At 37.4% G+C, this 18,089-nt stretch overlaps 1 protein-coding gene across 1 annotated transcript in view; it reads right to left on the reverse strand.

Moving 5' to 3' along the window:
• LOC150100687 (uncharacterized) overlaps positions 1-18,089 on the reverse strand; it is a 185,840-nt gene that overhangs the window by 9,594 nt on the left and 158,157 nt on the right. The window contains exons 6-7 of the mRNA XM_090401119.1: positions 13,894-13,993; positions 4,342-4,685 (exon numbers count right to left, since the gene is read on the reverse strand). Coding sequence (XP_090257245.1) covers positions 4,342-4,685; positions 13,894-13,993 — 444 coding nt within the window. The remainder of the gene's footprint in view (positions 1-4,341; positions 4,686-13,893; positions 13,994-18,089) is intronic.

The following is an 18,089-nucleotide window of genomic DNA, read 5'->3' on the forward strand; positions in this document are numbered from 1 at the left end:
TCACAAACTACTTCCTCCATTGTTTACTCTAGAGTGGTCATTTAGTAGTGGAAAATTTCGCCCTCTGCGTTCCGCCTCTAATCGGGGCTAGGCAACCACGCCCGCCTGTAAACATCCCTCGGTCGAAAACGGGACACACGGCTCGTCACGGCCAACAGTGTACAGTTAGTCGAAGGGGAAAAGGAACCCAACATTAGAAAAAGTCGGTCAACAACAAACGGAGAGAAACAAGTAAGCAGAAGGGTGATGCGATGAGCAACTAGAAGATTCGCCTATAAACAACTTGGAAGCAAATGTCAAGGAAGTGGAACGGAAGAGAAGAAACGATGAAATAAGAAAGGGCTTTTAACCACTAATCAGTTTGTATTATCTGCTATTTGATTATTGAGTTTTGAAAATAACCATCAATTGAACAATTAAAATGTCCGAGTATAAATTTCCATAGCAACGAACGTGCATTGATACACGTGCGTTGCCTTGGAAACCCATGTGTATTAAAATGTAAATTTCCATAGCAATGAACGTGCAATGATACACGTGTGTTACCTTGGAAACTCATGTGTATTAAAATGTAAATTTCCATAGCAACGAACGTGCATTGATACACGTGCGTTACCTTGGAAACCCATGTGTATTAAAATGTAAATTTCCATAGCAATGAACGTGTAATGATACACGTGCGTTACCTTGGAAACTCATGTGTATTAAACACATTTCCTTATTATCGTTCAAATAACATCGTAACAATAAAGATGATTATCTAATAGATAAAATATGAAATCTGAGCAAATGAATTCAACTAAACCGAATAATTAATAATATACAAGACAACTGTGACCACTCGTGGAGAAATACAAATGGCATTTTGAGCACCTCAGTGATGGATGTTGACATTATCTTTGTCAGATCACCGTTGATGTTTTATTCCTTCCCTTGTCCCCTTGGATCACCAACATCTGTATGCATTTAAAAGTTTTTTTTTTTTTTAATACAAAAAGGGATAATTTCGTCTTGTCTTTAGTAATCTTTTCTTCCCTCTTATTCCTTGATGAGTTATTAAAACGAGACCCGTTGACAGCATGCAACATAATAGATCATGACCCCCCCCCCCAGCGCGCGCGCACAAACACACAAGCAATACAAGAGAAGATCGTATCTATCCGACGACACAGCTCATAACTGGAGTTCACATCCGACCATATGGAACGAAGAGTCTGATAAGGGTAAGCCCATCTTGTATTAGATCCCTAACAAATGATTAGCACGTTACCATGGTTACCGGTCTCTTTCTGTGTAATCCGTCGCCTTTTATTTTCTTGCCAATTTCGTAATCGGCTATTCATCATTAGAGAAGACTACCAGACCTTCCTTCCGTGTTCCATCCATCAGCTGCACGTCATAAGGAGCCCCGAAGGGTCCAATCTTCAAGACTTACAGTGACACTTAGCGATAAGCGGATTGAAGGTGGGGGGAAGAGCGAGATTTAATACCAGTTTTCTTGTTACTATATGTTTCGTTGTTTTTCGTATTTTGGGATGATTTATTTATTTATTTATTTTTATTATTATTTATTATTTTTTTTGTAGAAAATTTCATCGTAACATGTTTCCTTTTGTTCACACAGTTTCCTTATAAGTATACCCCCTGAGGCACTTTCCTAATTGATATTTTCAAGTTTTCTTCCCCCCCCCCCCCCTTAAACACATCGCGTAAAGAGCTGTAATTTAAGTACGAAATTTTGTGTCGTAAATCAGGAAGTTTCTCGTTGGGTGTGTCTCATAAGAGACTCAAGGGAGGAAAGGAAGGTTTTGAATTTCATAATTGGGTAAAAAAAAAAAAAAATAAAATAAAAAATACACATTAAGATGCTGACAACAGAAGTGGTCGACTGTGCCTTATTGTAAAATTGTAAAATTGCAGTACATCTGGCAGATTGCCAACGCTGATAGTGTTCGCGATGGACTTTCAAGATGATTTGACACTCGTAAGCCTTGACATTACAGGGGAGGAGCGCTCCGAGTTAACCTTCGAAGAGTAATCTACTACGAACAATACAGGATCGTACAGAATGACGGCACCGTAGAGGCACATACACCAAATCGTAACGAAGGTAGAAAAGGAAAAGAATATAAACTCAGATATTTAAAGTCTCACCAAATGAAATAGCTATTTATACATTTCATCTTTGAAATACCCCCCCCCCCCACCTCAATTAATCTGTTTCTCCTCCTTGAATTTCAAAAGTGGTGCCCTCTGGCGAGAGAATTACACACAAAGTATGACATTACTTCACGATCACTATACTCTTAGGCGAACGCTCGGTAGAGGGCGCCACTTATGCGGTTTCTTTTTTTTTTCTTTTTCGTAGAACTTTGGCTGATTCCCTTCTCTTCCAACCCCCCCCCCCCTTATCGGCTCAGTTGTGTGACCTTTCTCTCGCAAACACACACAGCAGCATGCACGACATAATATCCGTGTTTTAGAATTACAATGCACGCTCTCGACGATGACCTACAGTCCTATATTGTGTGCGTCCGCCCTTTACTGGGCATCACTTTCATTAACGTTCAATGTTTTTTTTTTTGGGGGGGGGGGTGCTTATGACCTGCACGTGGGGCCCCTGCTAAATGATCGTTTCTGCCCAGTGAAGATCGTAGGGTGGAGAGCTAAAGAAACAAATAACTGAAGATGGGGGAACGATTTTTTTTTTTTTTTTTTTTTTGATGGGTCCGCATACGCAAACCCCTTGAGTTCAGCTTGTGATGAAGTTTGCGTGCGTATTTGTGTTCTTAATGTGTATCTAGCCTCTCTTTAAGAATCAAACTTCATTGTTGCACTAATAAGAAATTAGTCTGAATACAACCACGGTCTTCTTAATAAAAAAAAAAAAAAAAAAAAAATCCTCTGGTTGTCATTGAAACATAGAAGAATAAGCCACAAACGAAATTATATGTATATATAAAATTAAATATATACTTTTATATAAAGTATATTTATAACATTTTGAGCGATGTCTTTTTACCATAAATGTCTTAGGCATTGCGCATTAATCTCCTTTCAGTTAACCACTAAGAAGTCTGAAGGTTAATAAATGCAAACGACAAGAAGGAACTCTTGGACAGAATGGATTGATTCATTTTTTCACTCTTTCCCATTACGTAAATGGATGTCAGCATTCCTACAGCTGATCTTCTTAATACGAAGTCGGGACGACTTGAGTTCAAGATGGAACCACTTACAACGCATCGATCGTCCGTTACTTGACGGACTAGAATATTAATCTGGGTAATCGCAGGCAACTTCTGTAACTGTGGAGCCTGATCTTCTCTTTCTGCACCGTTCTCCGATGAGCATCGCTTAGCCTAAATTCAATTTATCATTAAATCTTTTATTTGTTTTTATGTTCGATGTTTTAGTAAATCCTGCATACTACTGCCACAAGTGAATAAGACTTGTTAGTTATTTTATTTCTTTTAAAAATAATAGTGCAAGTTATATTTTAAATAAAATAAATTAATCAATTTCTTAAATAAACAAAATATTTTCTAAATTTCTTAAAATATAAAAAACACCTTTAAATATTTCATATTATAATGTTATAATTTATTTATGACAGCTGTAACAAATGATCTCAACTAAACTTTTTAAGTTGAGCTACTATTGTAACCTGAAATCAATCTTTATAATAATATAATAATAAATATAGCATATTAACTATGTTTTAAGATCAAACTTTATTATATACATGAATATAAATATATATAAGCACATATACATACATGTGATTCTATATTTTATTCTATTTAGAATTATTTTTTTCTATTTATCTATATTTCTATTTATCTATTTCTATTTATTTATATTTATATATTTCTATTTTTCTATTTTCTATTAGAATTTTATTCTATTTAGAATAGAATTATATTCTGCTAAAATAGTGAGTATTGTAGCAGAATATAATTCTAATGTTTTTTTTTTTTTTTTTTGCAAATTCTGTACTACTTATGATTATGTTACTTATATAGCATGACAGACGCACATGACACCTAGGAATATGAAGATGCATTATTGAACTGTAAAGCCCCCGAGTTCATATATTGGTATTAGGCCTGCAGGATAGGTAATAAATAGGCGTTTATAGTATAACTTAAAGGCTTTTTTTTTAGAATATTGCAGTCTACAAGATTTCTGTTTTCAAATGGTAATTTAACGTATCTGGAATATAAAATATTAACATATAACTTAATAATAATAATAATAAACTATTTTATAATTACTGTTACAGTCAAAGAAGATGTCCTTTTATATTTTATTCACAAGTAATTTCTTACAAGAACTCACCTGTGTGTGTTCTTTTGTGCGCTTTCAGATGCGAACTTTTCGTATACACCTTTTCGCAACCTTCGAAGTCGCATTTGTGGACTTTTCGACGTCGGAGGTTCTCGGAGTAAATATCCGTCGAAAGCGGGACACCACCCCCGAGACCAGATGCACCGTTCAACATGGTGGCTCCATTGGCCAGTGGAGAGGCACCCAAGAGGGAAGACGTTGTCACCACCATCGATGGTGGAGACACCGAGGACGAAACGTGGCTATGAGCTGCCAACATACCTTTGTGAAGAACGCCATTCATCACGTGTGACGTTGTATGTACCGGGGACTGTTTCTGGAAGTGTGCCATTGCGCTAAAAAAACATGAATAAAATAAAATATTTTACAATTAAATAAAGTCAAATAAAAAAAATTATGTAAAAAATGTTTTCATTATTCTCCGTCAGATGGCGCAGTTATAAAAAATATGGCGTCAGATATCAAAATATAATTTAAAGTCTATAATAATTTACTATTATAGTAAATTATTAAATTCAAGTTTCATTGATGGAATAAGCTTTGAATTACTCTCAATATAAGTATATTTGATAAATAAAAATAAATAAAAAAAAACGAATCTCACTTATAATCGTTTAATAAACATGTGAGATACACCCATGGTTATAATAAATTCTTGAGCAAAACAAGCTATATAACAGAAATTATATTTTCCACTATTCTTATAGGTTTCAATGATCACCACTAGAGGCGCTTTTCATATTCAGTTAATATTGCAAAAACTCAATTAACTGCGTACTAAAATTACTTGATGGGATATTAAGATAAAAGATTTTTTGAATTACCATATATTATTATTTCAATAAGTGTATTTAATAAGAATAAAGTTTAATAAATAAAAACGAATCTCACTTATAAGCTTAATAAATACGTGATATACATCAATCGTTATAATAAATTTTTGATCAAAATAAGCTACGTAACAGAAATTCTATTTTCCACTATTCTTATGGGTTTCAATGATCACCGCTAGAGGCGCTTTTCATATTCAGTTAATATAAAAAAAAACTCGATAACTGTGTACTAAAATTAATTAATGGGATATTAAGATTAAAGATTTTTTGAATTACCATATATTATTATTTCAATAAGTATATTTAATAAGAATAAAGTTTAATAAATAAAAACGAATCTCACTTATAATCTTAACACTTAACAATATAGATGATAGTGCATTAAAATGATTAATGTGACTGGCCTAGGACTTCAAAAAGGGCAAACTAAGCACAAAAAAAAAAAAAAAAAAAAATAGTCAAGTTGAAATTAACATATCTCATGCAGAAAATAAAAGCTAGATGTCGCGTTTGTAGCAATTTCAGAAAAACATAATATTTTACAGTAATAGGAATTTAAGTAGGAAAAATTGTACATATTTCCTACTTAAATATATCTGGAATTAGAAAATTATTGCAGTTCTATGAAGGGATTCAAAGCAATATACATATAAAAAAATCCAATGGAGACATTAGAGTAAAGAGACAAACGTACACCAACTGTCTGTGTGCCAACTTGTACTTCAGTTGCAGACACACCCACCTTCATACATTTACAGCGAACTACTTCCTCACTGTAGCATTCTACGTCATAGCATGACAACAAAATTACCCCTTGCTACATGTGGATGTTCGGTACAGCACGCACGAAGCAACCTTTGGATGACACAAAAGTAAAGGTTAGTGGAAGTAAGACGGAACAGTGCGTAGTGGCCTTCTGTGTAGAACATTACTGGTTCTGTCACATTCTTGGTAAAGTCCTTGTAGTCTCTAGAGGCAGAAGTGTGTGTGTGTGCGGGAATCGCATACAAAGTCTATAATAACAAATGACATCTAGAAATTTGCCAAATGGCCTTCTGAAAATACGAGAGATTTCTCCTTGTAGCTAGAGTTTAGAAGGTTATTATTTAAATAATCAAACAATTAGTGAACATTTATAAGATATTTTATTTCCATGCTTTCTTGGAAGCTGGTTTTGTTCATTTCCCTGAATAGTTATTACGTCTACACCCCTTTCAATAAGTCTTCCAAAAGATGACTAATTCCAGTTAGACAAATTATCTTTACAAAGAACATCTTTTGTTTATCTGTTGACTAAAAGTTTTCGCGGACTTTTTTTGAGTCAGAAAAAGGTCGTATCTGTCCGTTATCGGCGAGAGAAAAGAGATATTAAGATAACTAGCCAAGAAAAAATGATAGACATCAATCTTCTATCCAAAAGAAGATCTGGAAAGAAAAGGATGGCCACAATACTCATCCGCTACCCAGAAATATAGCAATAAAGGCGTCTATGGTTAATAGTAGTTGGTTTGGATCTCGCAAAGAATGCTTATCTTTTTAACTAAAGGTAAGTTAGATGGTGTCATATGTCGGTGGCAGGGTTTTCCTCTGGCAACCAGTCCAACTGGCAAGAATACATACAATTTACATCACAACCAATAGCCTTATACTGGTTTCGTAAGATGTACCTGCCCGCATGGACTCCATAGTCGCTGGGTCATTATACGCAAATGAACTAGTAGCTTCATGTCTTTAAAAGTCACTCTCCCAATAGTTTGATTTCACAATCGGCATTGATCTATTGACACGCACACCGATTTCAGAATAACTAAGCTGGCTCACCCTGTTTATCTAGAGCATTCCGTGCCTGATTTTTTTTATCTTCTGATCACCTTAAGAGTAAGATAGCATAAATCTTCCATTGATGAATGTTTGCATCTAGGAACGATAGACTAAAGTGTCAACATGAGTCCTACTTGAACAGCTAGACCATTTGAAATATGTATAGTCAATGAGGATAGTTCGTGACCATTGAGGTCATGAGGTGCGGCATTTGAGTGAATGTTAAAGGGTGATGATGGGAGGAGGTAATAAAGATGAAACTGAACTCCCCTACGGCCTTCTTGTGCTACTAAATCTCTTAGTTGGCACGCCTCTTGATTTCAGGAACAAATACATATAAAAATGCGGGCAATAATAAGTTCGATCAAATCCCCTTAAGTAATAAATAAAAGTGGAGACACTTAGTCTCCATCCGGGTTCTTTGCTACACGTAGGTTTTTCTTTGAGAATATTATTTGTGCTTAATCTTTGAGGCCTACGAATACAAGGAACTGATTATCCAAAGATTTGAACAATGAAATGTGTAAGATTGAAAGAAAGAAAAAAAGATAGGGAGGGGGAATGGTTAAATTTAACCGGTTTGCCGATGTTAGATTCAAATAATCCTAATTACACATTTGAATATGACGATAAACAGCGCAGTAGGAGCCGTCGATGTGGTGAAAATTATAACCCGTCGCCACCCCTATCTGTGAGTTCCCAATTCCATTAGCGTCTCGACAGTTAAGATTTTCTAATGAATGCTTATTTATGTGATAAGGTGTCGCACCAGACAAGAGGAAGTACAGATGAGATGTAATGCATTCACACTTTTTTAGGGAGAGAGATGCAAATAGAAGGTCTCTGAGAATGATTATCCATTGTTCTAGTAGCTTATGATACAACTGCTGTTTCCGCTTGTAAAAACAAGCAAGAGTTTCTCCAGTAAGATTTAAACTGCAAACGGATATATATATAGAAGAAACTCTTTCAGACCTACCTCTTGAAAATCGATGGTCAGCTAGTCTCTATCCTTAGGTTGATGATAGTTGAGTTCAAGGATGCCGATGATTTCTAAACTTTGAAGAGGAGAGTACGATAAACATCACCATTTTTTAGACAGCCTAACTGGTATTTGTTTGAAATAGAGTGATTTCTATGGTCTATATTTATGGGTTTTTGAAAAAAACGGAAAAAAAAATCTCCATGTTTCCTGTAGAAAAATAAACTAGTTGCGTGCATAACAGATCGATTAACTTGGAAACCGACTGAGAAGGCACATTATGTATACCATCTTCTAGTATCTGAATGTTGTATTTGTAACAATATTTGATTCATCAAGAACGAACTCTACCTTAGCGACTTGTTTTGCGCAGGGACCACGACTAAACAGAAGATAGTGTCACTCCTGGTATTCCTGGGAAGAAAGACTGCTTCAGACGAACATTGGACATAATAAGCCAGTCACTGTACACACAGTTGTAGGGCCTTCAGTATCTAAAAGCTCATCAACTTAAGTTCATTATAAACTAACGGTATTATCATACATCACCAGTTTGTTTATAATTTGGCCATAAAAAAGCTAATCACATTAGTTGCATAGCTGGTGCATGAGAATGCTTTTACCTTTATTTATGTTTAGGGTATCGTAGACGGTATTCGAGTTGAAGACTTTACAACCAAAGGACACGATCGTTTCCTCTGTCTAAGGAAGTGCCTCCATTGACAAGGAGCAACAATTCCCTTGTGTAATAACAAGACAGAGTTGCTGTTTAATCTGCAGATGATCTATCCTAGCGGAAGCTCCTTGCTCTGTCAGGGATTAGTATCCATGATCCGCAACGGTTCGGAAACACGATTTCCTTTATCCCCCTTCTCATCGATCTCTGCTGGCACAACGGAACAGGGGTGGGGTCGAAATAAATACCATCGAAGAGGGAGAAAAATGCCTCGGTTCAGTGCACCACTCCGATAGTTTTCTTGCTTCCGTCCCTCGCTGTCACCCCTTTTCCCAACGGCCACAGAAAGAAAATCGTGAAGAAAGTGGCCGCGTTAGCTTCTCACCATCACGCACCGTTGTGGTTCAGGGAACGGTAACGATCCGAGCACCACCCTTTTCCCTGGAGGTGGGAAATGAGAAACAAACAACTCTATATTACGGTAATGTGATAATTATCGTCTACTCTGGTTCCGCACACGCCCTCTACCATCACGGCGGCAGTAACAGTGGCCATCAATTTCCCTCAACTCCCTCCCCCCTCTACACACAGTAGACGGACGTGGGGGGGGGGTTGTGATTAGTAAATCGGAATAAACAAAACGGAAGGAAAATGCATATGTGCGCCAAGAATTACGACAGAAATAAGTATGGGTTTCGGTTTCGTGAGTGGTTCTGGAGTGGGGGCGAGCCCGAAATCAAATGACCGATCTCTAAGTAAAAGGTGCTAATAGCGAACTAATGTCATGTAAGACTGGGTGAAGCCTATTTTGGCTGTGAATGAAAAGATTGCATTACCTTTATGTAAAATGAATTGAGATCGAGGTGACCCACTCTCGTTCCTTCATCGCAACGAAACTGAAATAGGAAGGGTGGGGGGGGGGGACTGAAAGATGCCACACAAAAGAAATAATTAAATGTTTCCTTCAAGGTACAAATTTGAAGGAGTTTTAACGCTTAAAAAAAAAACGGTTTTGAATTTAAGGGGGGAATTTTTAGTACACGTGCTTGTCACCAGGACAAAAGGTATCCCAGCTCCTATTGTGTGTTCGAAAAGATGGAAGAAAAAAAGTTCGTTACCGATGGAGTTTGCGTAAACTCACAATCACAACAGCTGTCACTACAGTACGTTTGTTGCGTGTCTAACCCCCTTTTTTCATTTTTTTAATTCCATAGATATGACCGGAAAATCTCTTGTTCTGTAACCACATTTCCCAGCTGTACTTGAGTACCCAAAAAAAAAAAAAAAGAACATCAAAAATCGAATTCATCTTGCACTAAGAAAGACATCCTCAATCAGGAGTTGAAGACGCTCAACCTCTTTAGCATCTAAATTACCTTTAACCGCGTCATTATTCAAATACTAATAACCTAATTCATATCTATCACGGCCGATAGATGGTGTGAACGGTAATCAACATGAAAAGAAATCCATAACCTAAATTACATCCGCACATGCTAATAAAGAAAGTCTTAATAACTCGGCGATATGGAAACGGCAACGCATCATTTCACGGAGATATCTTATTCTCGCACTGTCCTCTCCGTCAAACCTACGGAGGTAATTAGGTTAATTAAGGTTGCTCGGCAACACCCTATGTTTGCAAGTTAATGACCTTACACTCCACAAGACGACTGAGATTGCCTGTGGTGTGCGCGCTTCTAATGGGATTTGAGGTTTGGCGAGGGCGACATCTGGCGGACAAGGGGGTCAACTCAACTCTTAATGACAAACGCTTATTGAAAAGAACGACCTGTAGATAAATATGGAGAGGTTCGTCAGTAATTATTTGGCGATTTCTTCAAGCATCCGTTTTTTTTTTTTTTCCGGATAAATATTTCTCATATAATAGAAAACTATGCATGATTTGAGTGACCTATTTCCGGTTTATTATTTTCTCAAATCGAAGTGCAACAATTGCAAGTGCTATATCACATTTCCTTCCATGTAGACGTTTGCGCTATCGATGATGACTCATTTCTAAGAATTTTTTTTTTTTTATTTCAATGGTATATTTGCCGTGATACTTGCACGGTCCGATTAAAACAAACAGTTTAAAATTTCTTACAATTTTAATTATATTTAAACCACAAAGGTTGTTTAGAACTGAATTCAATATTCTTTCTATTTTTGCATTAATCGAAACATTTGGAGTCTAATTTTTTTTTTTTTTTTTTTTTTTTTTTTTTGAGAATTATGAGAGAGAGAACTTGAAACTTTAAATATCTTCAAAAATAGGACCCAGTTTTTATTTTATTTTTATTTATTTCAATATATGCATGCGAGGAGATTTCCTGTCTGGTATCTCTTCTAGAATTTATATGGAAAATTTCGCCTGACGTAAGGCTAAGATCATGTTTGATCTTCTGTATAGTAAGGTTTTTCAGCTTGTATCACTCTCAATATAATCACATCAAATTCGGATGAAAATTTTTTACTCCAAGTATTCTACTAACCATCAGTAGTTAGAGGCAGATTGAGTTGAAACAATTCCCAATTCAAAAACATACATCCATGCTAGGAATTGTCCAAAAATGATGTCGATATTATAGAAAGAGAGATAAAGAAATATTAAGAATGATGTTTTATCGGGAAGAAGAAGACGATCTTAGCTGTTCTCATCAACAAGTATTACTTTGCAAATGCAAAATTGCATCTCTCCGAAGAGATGGAATAAATGTCCACATTTTTTTTTTTTTTTTTTTTTTAGGTGGCACACGTTAGTATAAATGGAACATCAAATATATCACGCTTCTACTAGTAAGTGACAACAGGTGGAGCCACAGAACACCGTAGAAGGACAATAAACAGAAATACATCTTATAAATAACATAGTTTATTAGCTCGTATATTTACATCCTATCATACATTCTACAACTATTAGACGTCACAGCTTGGCTATCTAAATACGAAAAATATTGCTTATTTTAGCCATAAAAACGACCTAAAATACAAACGATCTTATAGTATGGAAGTGGGAGAGAGCGAGCAGACGATTGATTGAAGATGTCAGTGAAAAGGTGCAGGGGGCATAATTAGACATTTGTATCCCTCCAATGAAATCGTGTTACCATCATGACTTGGGGAGGGGAGGGGTAGAACAGCGCACTTACACTGTAATATGAATACAAAGCGAGAAACGTCACAGCTAACGATATCTGATGAGATAATAACACCACATTCCGTCAGGTGTCGTGCCAGTCAGATTCACCCAAACTGGGTTATTCCCACCACTGCAGCAATGTGCGAATCGGGTCATCGGAACGCGCTGGTACGGATGGCTCTCTCTCTCTCTCTCTCTCTGTGTTCACATACCTCCGTCAAACGTTAGCACCCATAGCGCACACACACACATCATCCTCACGACGATTCACAAGACGTGGGATGGTACCGGCTCACCGCACGAGCCACGGCCTGCCCCCTGAACTGTGACCCCCTGACCCGCGGTGGGTGTGTCGGCAAGGGCCTAGGACAACTGCGTGCTGGGAAAAAGGTCCCCTCTTTTGCCGCTCTGTACCGGAGTCTGGTAAGGGTGGAGTGCAGACACGCACACAACGCAGACTTCATGCTGCGCCCCACCCACCAAAGTACCCGGTACGGGAGAGCAGCACCGGAGACTATAGCTCGTGACTTGAGTTCGGCCGTTCCCAGATCCGCGTCCCCCCCCCCTCCCCCCTTAGTGGCGAGGCGTCCCTCTCACCTGGTCCCGCCATGCCACACCTACAATCGTACAAGGTTTCGCCACCTACACCCTTCTTTGTGGAGGTGGAAGGGTGAACGGGAAAAAAAAAAAAAAAAAAATCAAAAAGAGGATGCAGGGGAAGTAATATAGGACACTATGGGACTTCTGTATGTCATAAGTGGGATCTCTGTATGGTAGGAGAAAGGATTGGTCAATTCGCAGTAGAACTAACCACCCAAAGGATAAAAATTGCATTAAGATATATTGAAGGAAAACTACAGTCATAAATAATTACACAAAATGGAACCGTTGCAACAAAAACAACAACAACAAAAGTTTGTAATAGACAGCAATAATAAAGCAGTAATGTACGGAAAGTGAAATGAGCCACTTTAAACAATTAAGAGAGTTCAACAATACCAATTGGATTATACGTCATCATCATACAATATAATGATATTCAATTTAAAGAATACTAAATAAAAATGCCCATTTCAAAACGATTCTATGAAGGGCAATTGTTAGATGACTCAGGGCTTCGTAGTTAGTAATGCTCAGAGCTCCAGATGACTTTATTCTTGATTTTACGAGGTGCACTACGTATTTAAATCATGAAAATCATGGCGTGACAGCATACTTCTGCGAAACGTGAGGCAGTATTAACACGCGTATTAGAGGGAGCACAAATAAGTCTATAACAAAGTAACAGTAATTCGTATACATAACTACTAAATGGGTAGTAAAAGGGGTGTTGTGTACTATATATAGATTTCTAACAGTGTAGGGACACACAACAGAAAAAAAAAAATTATTTGATGCAAAAAAAAATTAGAATTTTAATGAGAAAATTATCTCACATTATTTATTTAAATATTCATACGTAGGTGAGGGAAGGCGGCCGTTAATATGAGAACACGACAGTGCCCCCTAGTGGCGCGATCCGAAACTACGGTAACCGAAGCGATTTTGGATTTATCAGCTTATGCAACGGCGCCCCCTAGTGACGCCCTTCGAAACTATAGTAGTCAAAAGAATTTTTGGGGTTATTATGTCATGCCAGAGTCGCAATTGAAAATTAATTTCCGTTTGTTAGGTTATAAAACAGAAGTGTGTTCGTGAGTTAAAAGTTACGTCTCGAGTTTCTTTTAGGGACAAGCATCATGAAACTGGTGGGTGGATTTCTCATGGACACATCGAACGAATGGAACGGGAGGTCCATCATTGAATAGGCACAATATCAAGTTCACGTTCCCATTTACAACCCCCCCCCCCCATTCCAATGACCACTTCTTTCATCGGGTACTTAAGTCTTGCCCAAGTTTGTGTGACCCTGAACTTTGACCCGTTCAGTCGGGAACAAGTACGCACTGCTCTTTTCTTCTCTTTCTCTCCCCCACCACTTCCCATCAGTGTCCACCCCCCCCCCACCTACACAATTTCCAAATTACACTATTGTTTTGAGGCTCGCGCAAAGACAATGGAAAAAAAATTTTTTTTTTTTTTTACTTACCGAGATGCTTCCTTTATCCTTTGAAGTGATAAGAGAGCGCTTGTGCCTGTCCTGCTCACGGCCTCTATAGAAACAGCGGGATAATCATCGGAGCCGGTATCTGTGACAAAAAAAAAAAAAAAAAAAAAAAAAAAAAAAAAAAAAACCATGGTTAATCATGAGAAGGAAGATGCGCCTGTGGAACTTCTATAAAATAATGAACAACACACGGCGTCCAATGCAAGCGCCAGAATAATGAAGTCGCAGCGATCGTGAGCAGGGGTGTGTTTGTGTCGGGTGCCAACCCGTGCCTTCCGTGTTCTGGCTTCATTACGAAGGGTCACGCCTCCGTAACCCACGCATTAAAGGTCGTCGGGGTTACCGGTCGTAACATTCTCATACAAATCTCTAACAATATGTGGGTTGCCTTCCTAAGAAACCACTTCTACCCCCCCCCCCCCATCCAACCACCATTTTTTTTCTGGTAGTGTTTTTCCTTGTGAAACTATTTTGCAAAGTGTGCTGTGTCCTATTTCGAGCGAACATCGGTGCTTTATCGACCTTGAGAATATCCCCTTCAAAAGCATCCATTAACACTTCTTAAAGTTCGAAAAAATAAAAAAAATAAAAATCTGTTAAGTTGAAGCGTCACAGAACTTGTGCCCAACCTTCCTAAATACTAAAATATACTCATTAACGAACTATTTGTCGATTTAATTTTAATGCATTGGCGACCATCTCAGGCCTTATTTATAGCCGCCAGTTCACGCACCCTTTTAGGATGCTCTAACACCCTATCCATTAATTGAATTCGTCCTTCGTATCATAACGCACTGGTCTTTTCTTTAAACGATCTATAAGTGTCGATGAGATGTTTACCTCCCATTTGGGTTTTTATAATCCCCTCAGAGAAAACGGATCTCATCTTTTCCCGTTAAAAGTAAACCACCTTGAAAGCCGGAAGCGGAACGAACCCTACTACTTCAGGATGGAATTTGTTGTCAAAAAAATAAAAAAATCGGGGAAAAAGGGAGCGAAGGGGGGGAGTGAATTGGAAAGGAGGAGATGGAGATCCGTTTAGCATACAGGAGTGGTTTGGTTTCAGGGACAATCGCGTGTAGATTAAAAGTAAACGATTACATATCGTAACAACCTCCGTTACAGTTGACCCCCCCGTGCTTAACTTCCCCCCGCGCGCAACCGGAAGAAGGTGGGAAAGGAAAAACCCAAATGCACCAAGTCCAACTAGAATTTGCGTGTCTAAGACAGGCGGGAGTTTTGGCACGCGTATCTCTTCAGCATCCCCAAGATCGACGGTAACAAAAACACAAAAGTGATACCTGACCGTCAGTATTGCTTCGCCACACATCCGAAACGGAGGGAGGGCCTTACCGAGGTATTGTCGAATGTAGGCCAAGGCAAGAGTTGTTGGGATGATACTTAGTACTGGTTTAACGAATTTTTTTTTTCTTTTTTTCTTTAAACTTTCTTTACTACTCGCAAGAGACGCCGGTTGTCGGCTAACCTGGGTGTCCTTCAATGCTTTCGCCATGTCCCCACCTCTTTCATAAGTACGGACTTGTAAAGATTCTTAAGTAGTACGCTCAACAACTTCGGTAGGCTCGTGACTCTACTGGAACAGTGGTCCTCCCCGTAACTAATGTATCTATTGTATAGTTTGGTGGCGCTGCGGTCACTGACGCCTAAAACAATCGGGTAGGTGTGCCTCAGTTATATTTCCCCCCCCAATTCTTTGTTCATCCCCTAGTTTTATAAATGAGGAAAAAATCCGCAGTTATGTATGTAACAGAAAACATTTAGGGACTTAATACTATACTACACCACTTGTTCCGCACGCCATTCTTAAATTTAATGGCGGGTCACACACACACACACACACATTACAAATTACTCACGCTGATGCTTCGTGTGTGGTAAATGTGACAACAAATGCACCACTACTAAATTTTTCCATTTTATACTATTGGGGTAATAACTAGGCTAAAAGAACATAATCACACTGTACGCATGCGTGATATCATGATTAAAAGATGTTATTTCAGATCCTTGCCTTCATTCTTTCATTTCATTGGCTGATTTACTCAAGAAGGTATTTAACATACTAATGAGATAAATGGTTAAATAAAAACGACGCACAGGAAGCAATCAACAAGTTTTGAATGACGTTTCAACAATGGTAGAAAAGAATGTAAATTTACAACAATTGACAGCAACAAAATATATTTCGTTCGATTACTTCAACAATGCAACTATTTATTTATTTCTATACCAAAAGGTAATGACTTTATAAAAACATTTTATAACAATAGAAAAAAAAAAGTCTACACGTTTTTGTGTCTGTAACATGTGTATGCGAACGAGAAGATGAAGTGGAATGGAGAGAAGGCAAACAGACGTCAAGGGAGTTTCATTGACTCTTTGTACAGAGAGAAGGAACGGGGTTTTTGACAGTTACTAATCACACCATTCCAGTTCTGGAATTTCAGGAAATGACGCATTAAAAGCGTATCTACCATCTCCACCCAACAAAACTATGAAAGAGAATTTGGGCGAGTAGAAATCAATAGACAAAAAACGTCATTTGTCAAGTTCATTTTGGACCACCCCCTGTAGGTAGCAATTAAAATTCTTCTAGCAACACTGTCAAAGCTATTTGTGTGTTGTAAACAGATGGGTGAGTAAATAGAAACGATAGTCACACACATACACAACACACCCTCTTTATATGATGGACGCTTACAAGGGAATCGTATACAGCAGGGAGTGGCTATTTCTTATGAAAGAACCAGCTATCCAGTTAACACTAAATAACTCGGAGCAAACTGCAGCTATTGGTAATGTTAAAGAATCCAACTCTCGAGCACTTGATCCTAATCTAGAGAGATCCCAATCTAGAATCAGAGAAAACACAGACTTATCTTTTATAGAATGCACAGAATTTTCTTTACACAGATTGCTGTTCATAAGAAAAATAGACTTCTCCTTACAAAATCCTTTTTATACGAAACACCCGTTCATACGAAATTCTCCACACAGACTCAGACTCCTCTTTTTATGTATGTCTTAGCAATCAAACCAAAAGTTTTCTTTACACAGACTTCTGTGTATAGGAAACATTTCTTTCTCATTACGACACTCTTGTTTATAAGAAACAAGCATTTCTCTGTAAATACTCTTCTTTATAGGAGACACAAACTCCTCTTTACATTCTGTGTTTTGGAAAACGGGATTCTCTTTATGCAGTCTCCGTACAGAGAATACGGATTTTTTTTTTTTTCCATTACACAGATTCCTCATTATCGGAAACAAACTCCTCTTTATAGGAAGAGATTTTTCTTTAAACAACCTCTTCTTTACAGGAAACACAGAATTCTCTTTTATGCATAAGCCACCCCTTTATATATTTATATAAAAAAAAAGAATCACCATTACACAGACTTCTCTTTATAGCAAATACAGACATCTGTCTATACACACCTATATTTACACAGACTTTGACTCCTTTTTTTACAGTCTATTTTAGAAAACACAGACCTCTTTATGCAGTCTTCTCTGTATAGGGAACATGGATTTCTCATTACGCAGACTCTTTTTATAGAAAACGCAGATCTTTCATTAAATGATTCCTCTTTATAGAAAACGCAGATCTTTCGTTAAATGATTCCTCTTTGTAGAAAACGCAGATCTTTCGTTAAATGATTCCTCTTTATGAAAAACGCAGATCTTTCATTAAATGATTCCTCTTTATAAAAAACGCAGATCTTTCATTAAATGATTCCTCTTTATAAAAAACGCAGATCTTTCATTAAATGATTCCTCTTTATAGAAAACGCAGATCTTTCGTTAAATGATTCCTCTTTATAGAAAACGCAGATCTTTCATTAAATGATTCCTCTTTATGAAAAACGCAGATCTTTCATTAAATGATCCCTCTTTATAAAAAACGCAGATCTTTCATTAAATGATTCCTCTTTATAAAAAACGCAGATCTTTCATTAAATGATTCCTCTTTATAGAAAACGCAGATCTTTCATTAAATGATTCCTCTTTATAGAAAACGCAGATCTTGCGTTAAATGATTCCTCTTTATAGAAAACGCAGATCTTGCGTTAAATGATTCTTCTTTATAGAAAACGTAGATCTTTCGTTAAATGATTCCTCTTTATAGAAAACGCAGATCTTTCATTAAATGATTC

This window comes from Typopeltis vanoorti, chromosome 12 (assembly GCF_054136105.1).
Source record: "Typopeltis vanoorti isolate ZY-2024b chromosome 12, IOZ_Tvanoo_1.0, whole genome shotgun sequence".
NCBI lineage: Eukaryota > Metazoa > Arthropoda > Arachnida > Uropygi > Thelyphonidae > Typopeltis > Typopeltis vanoorti.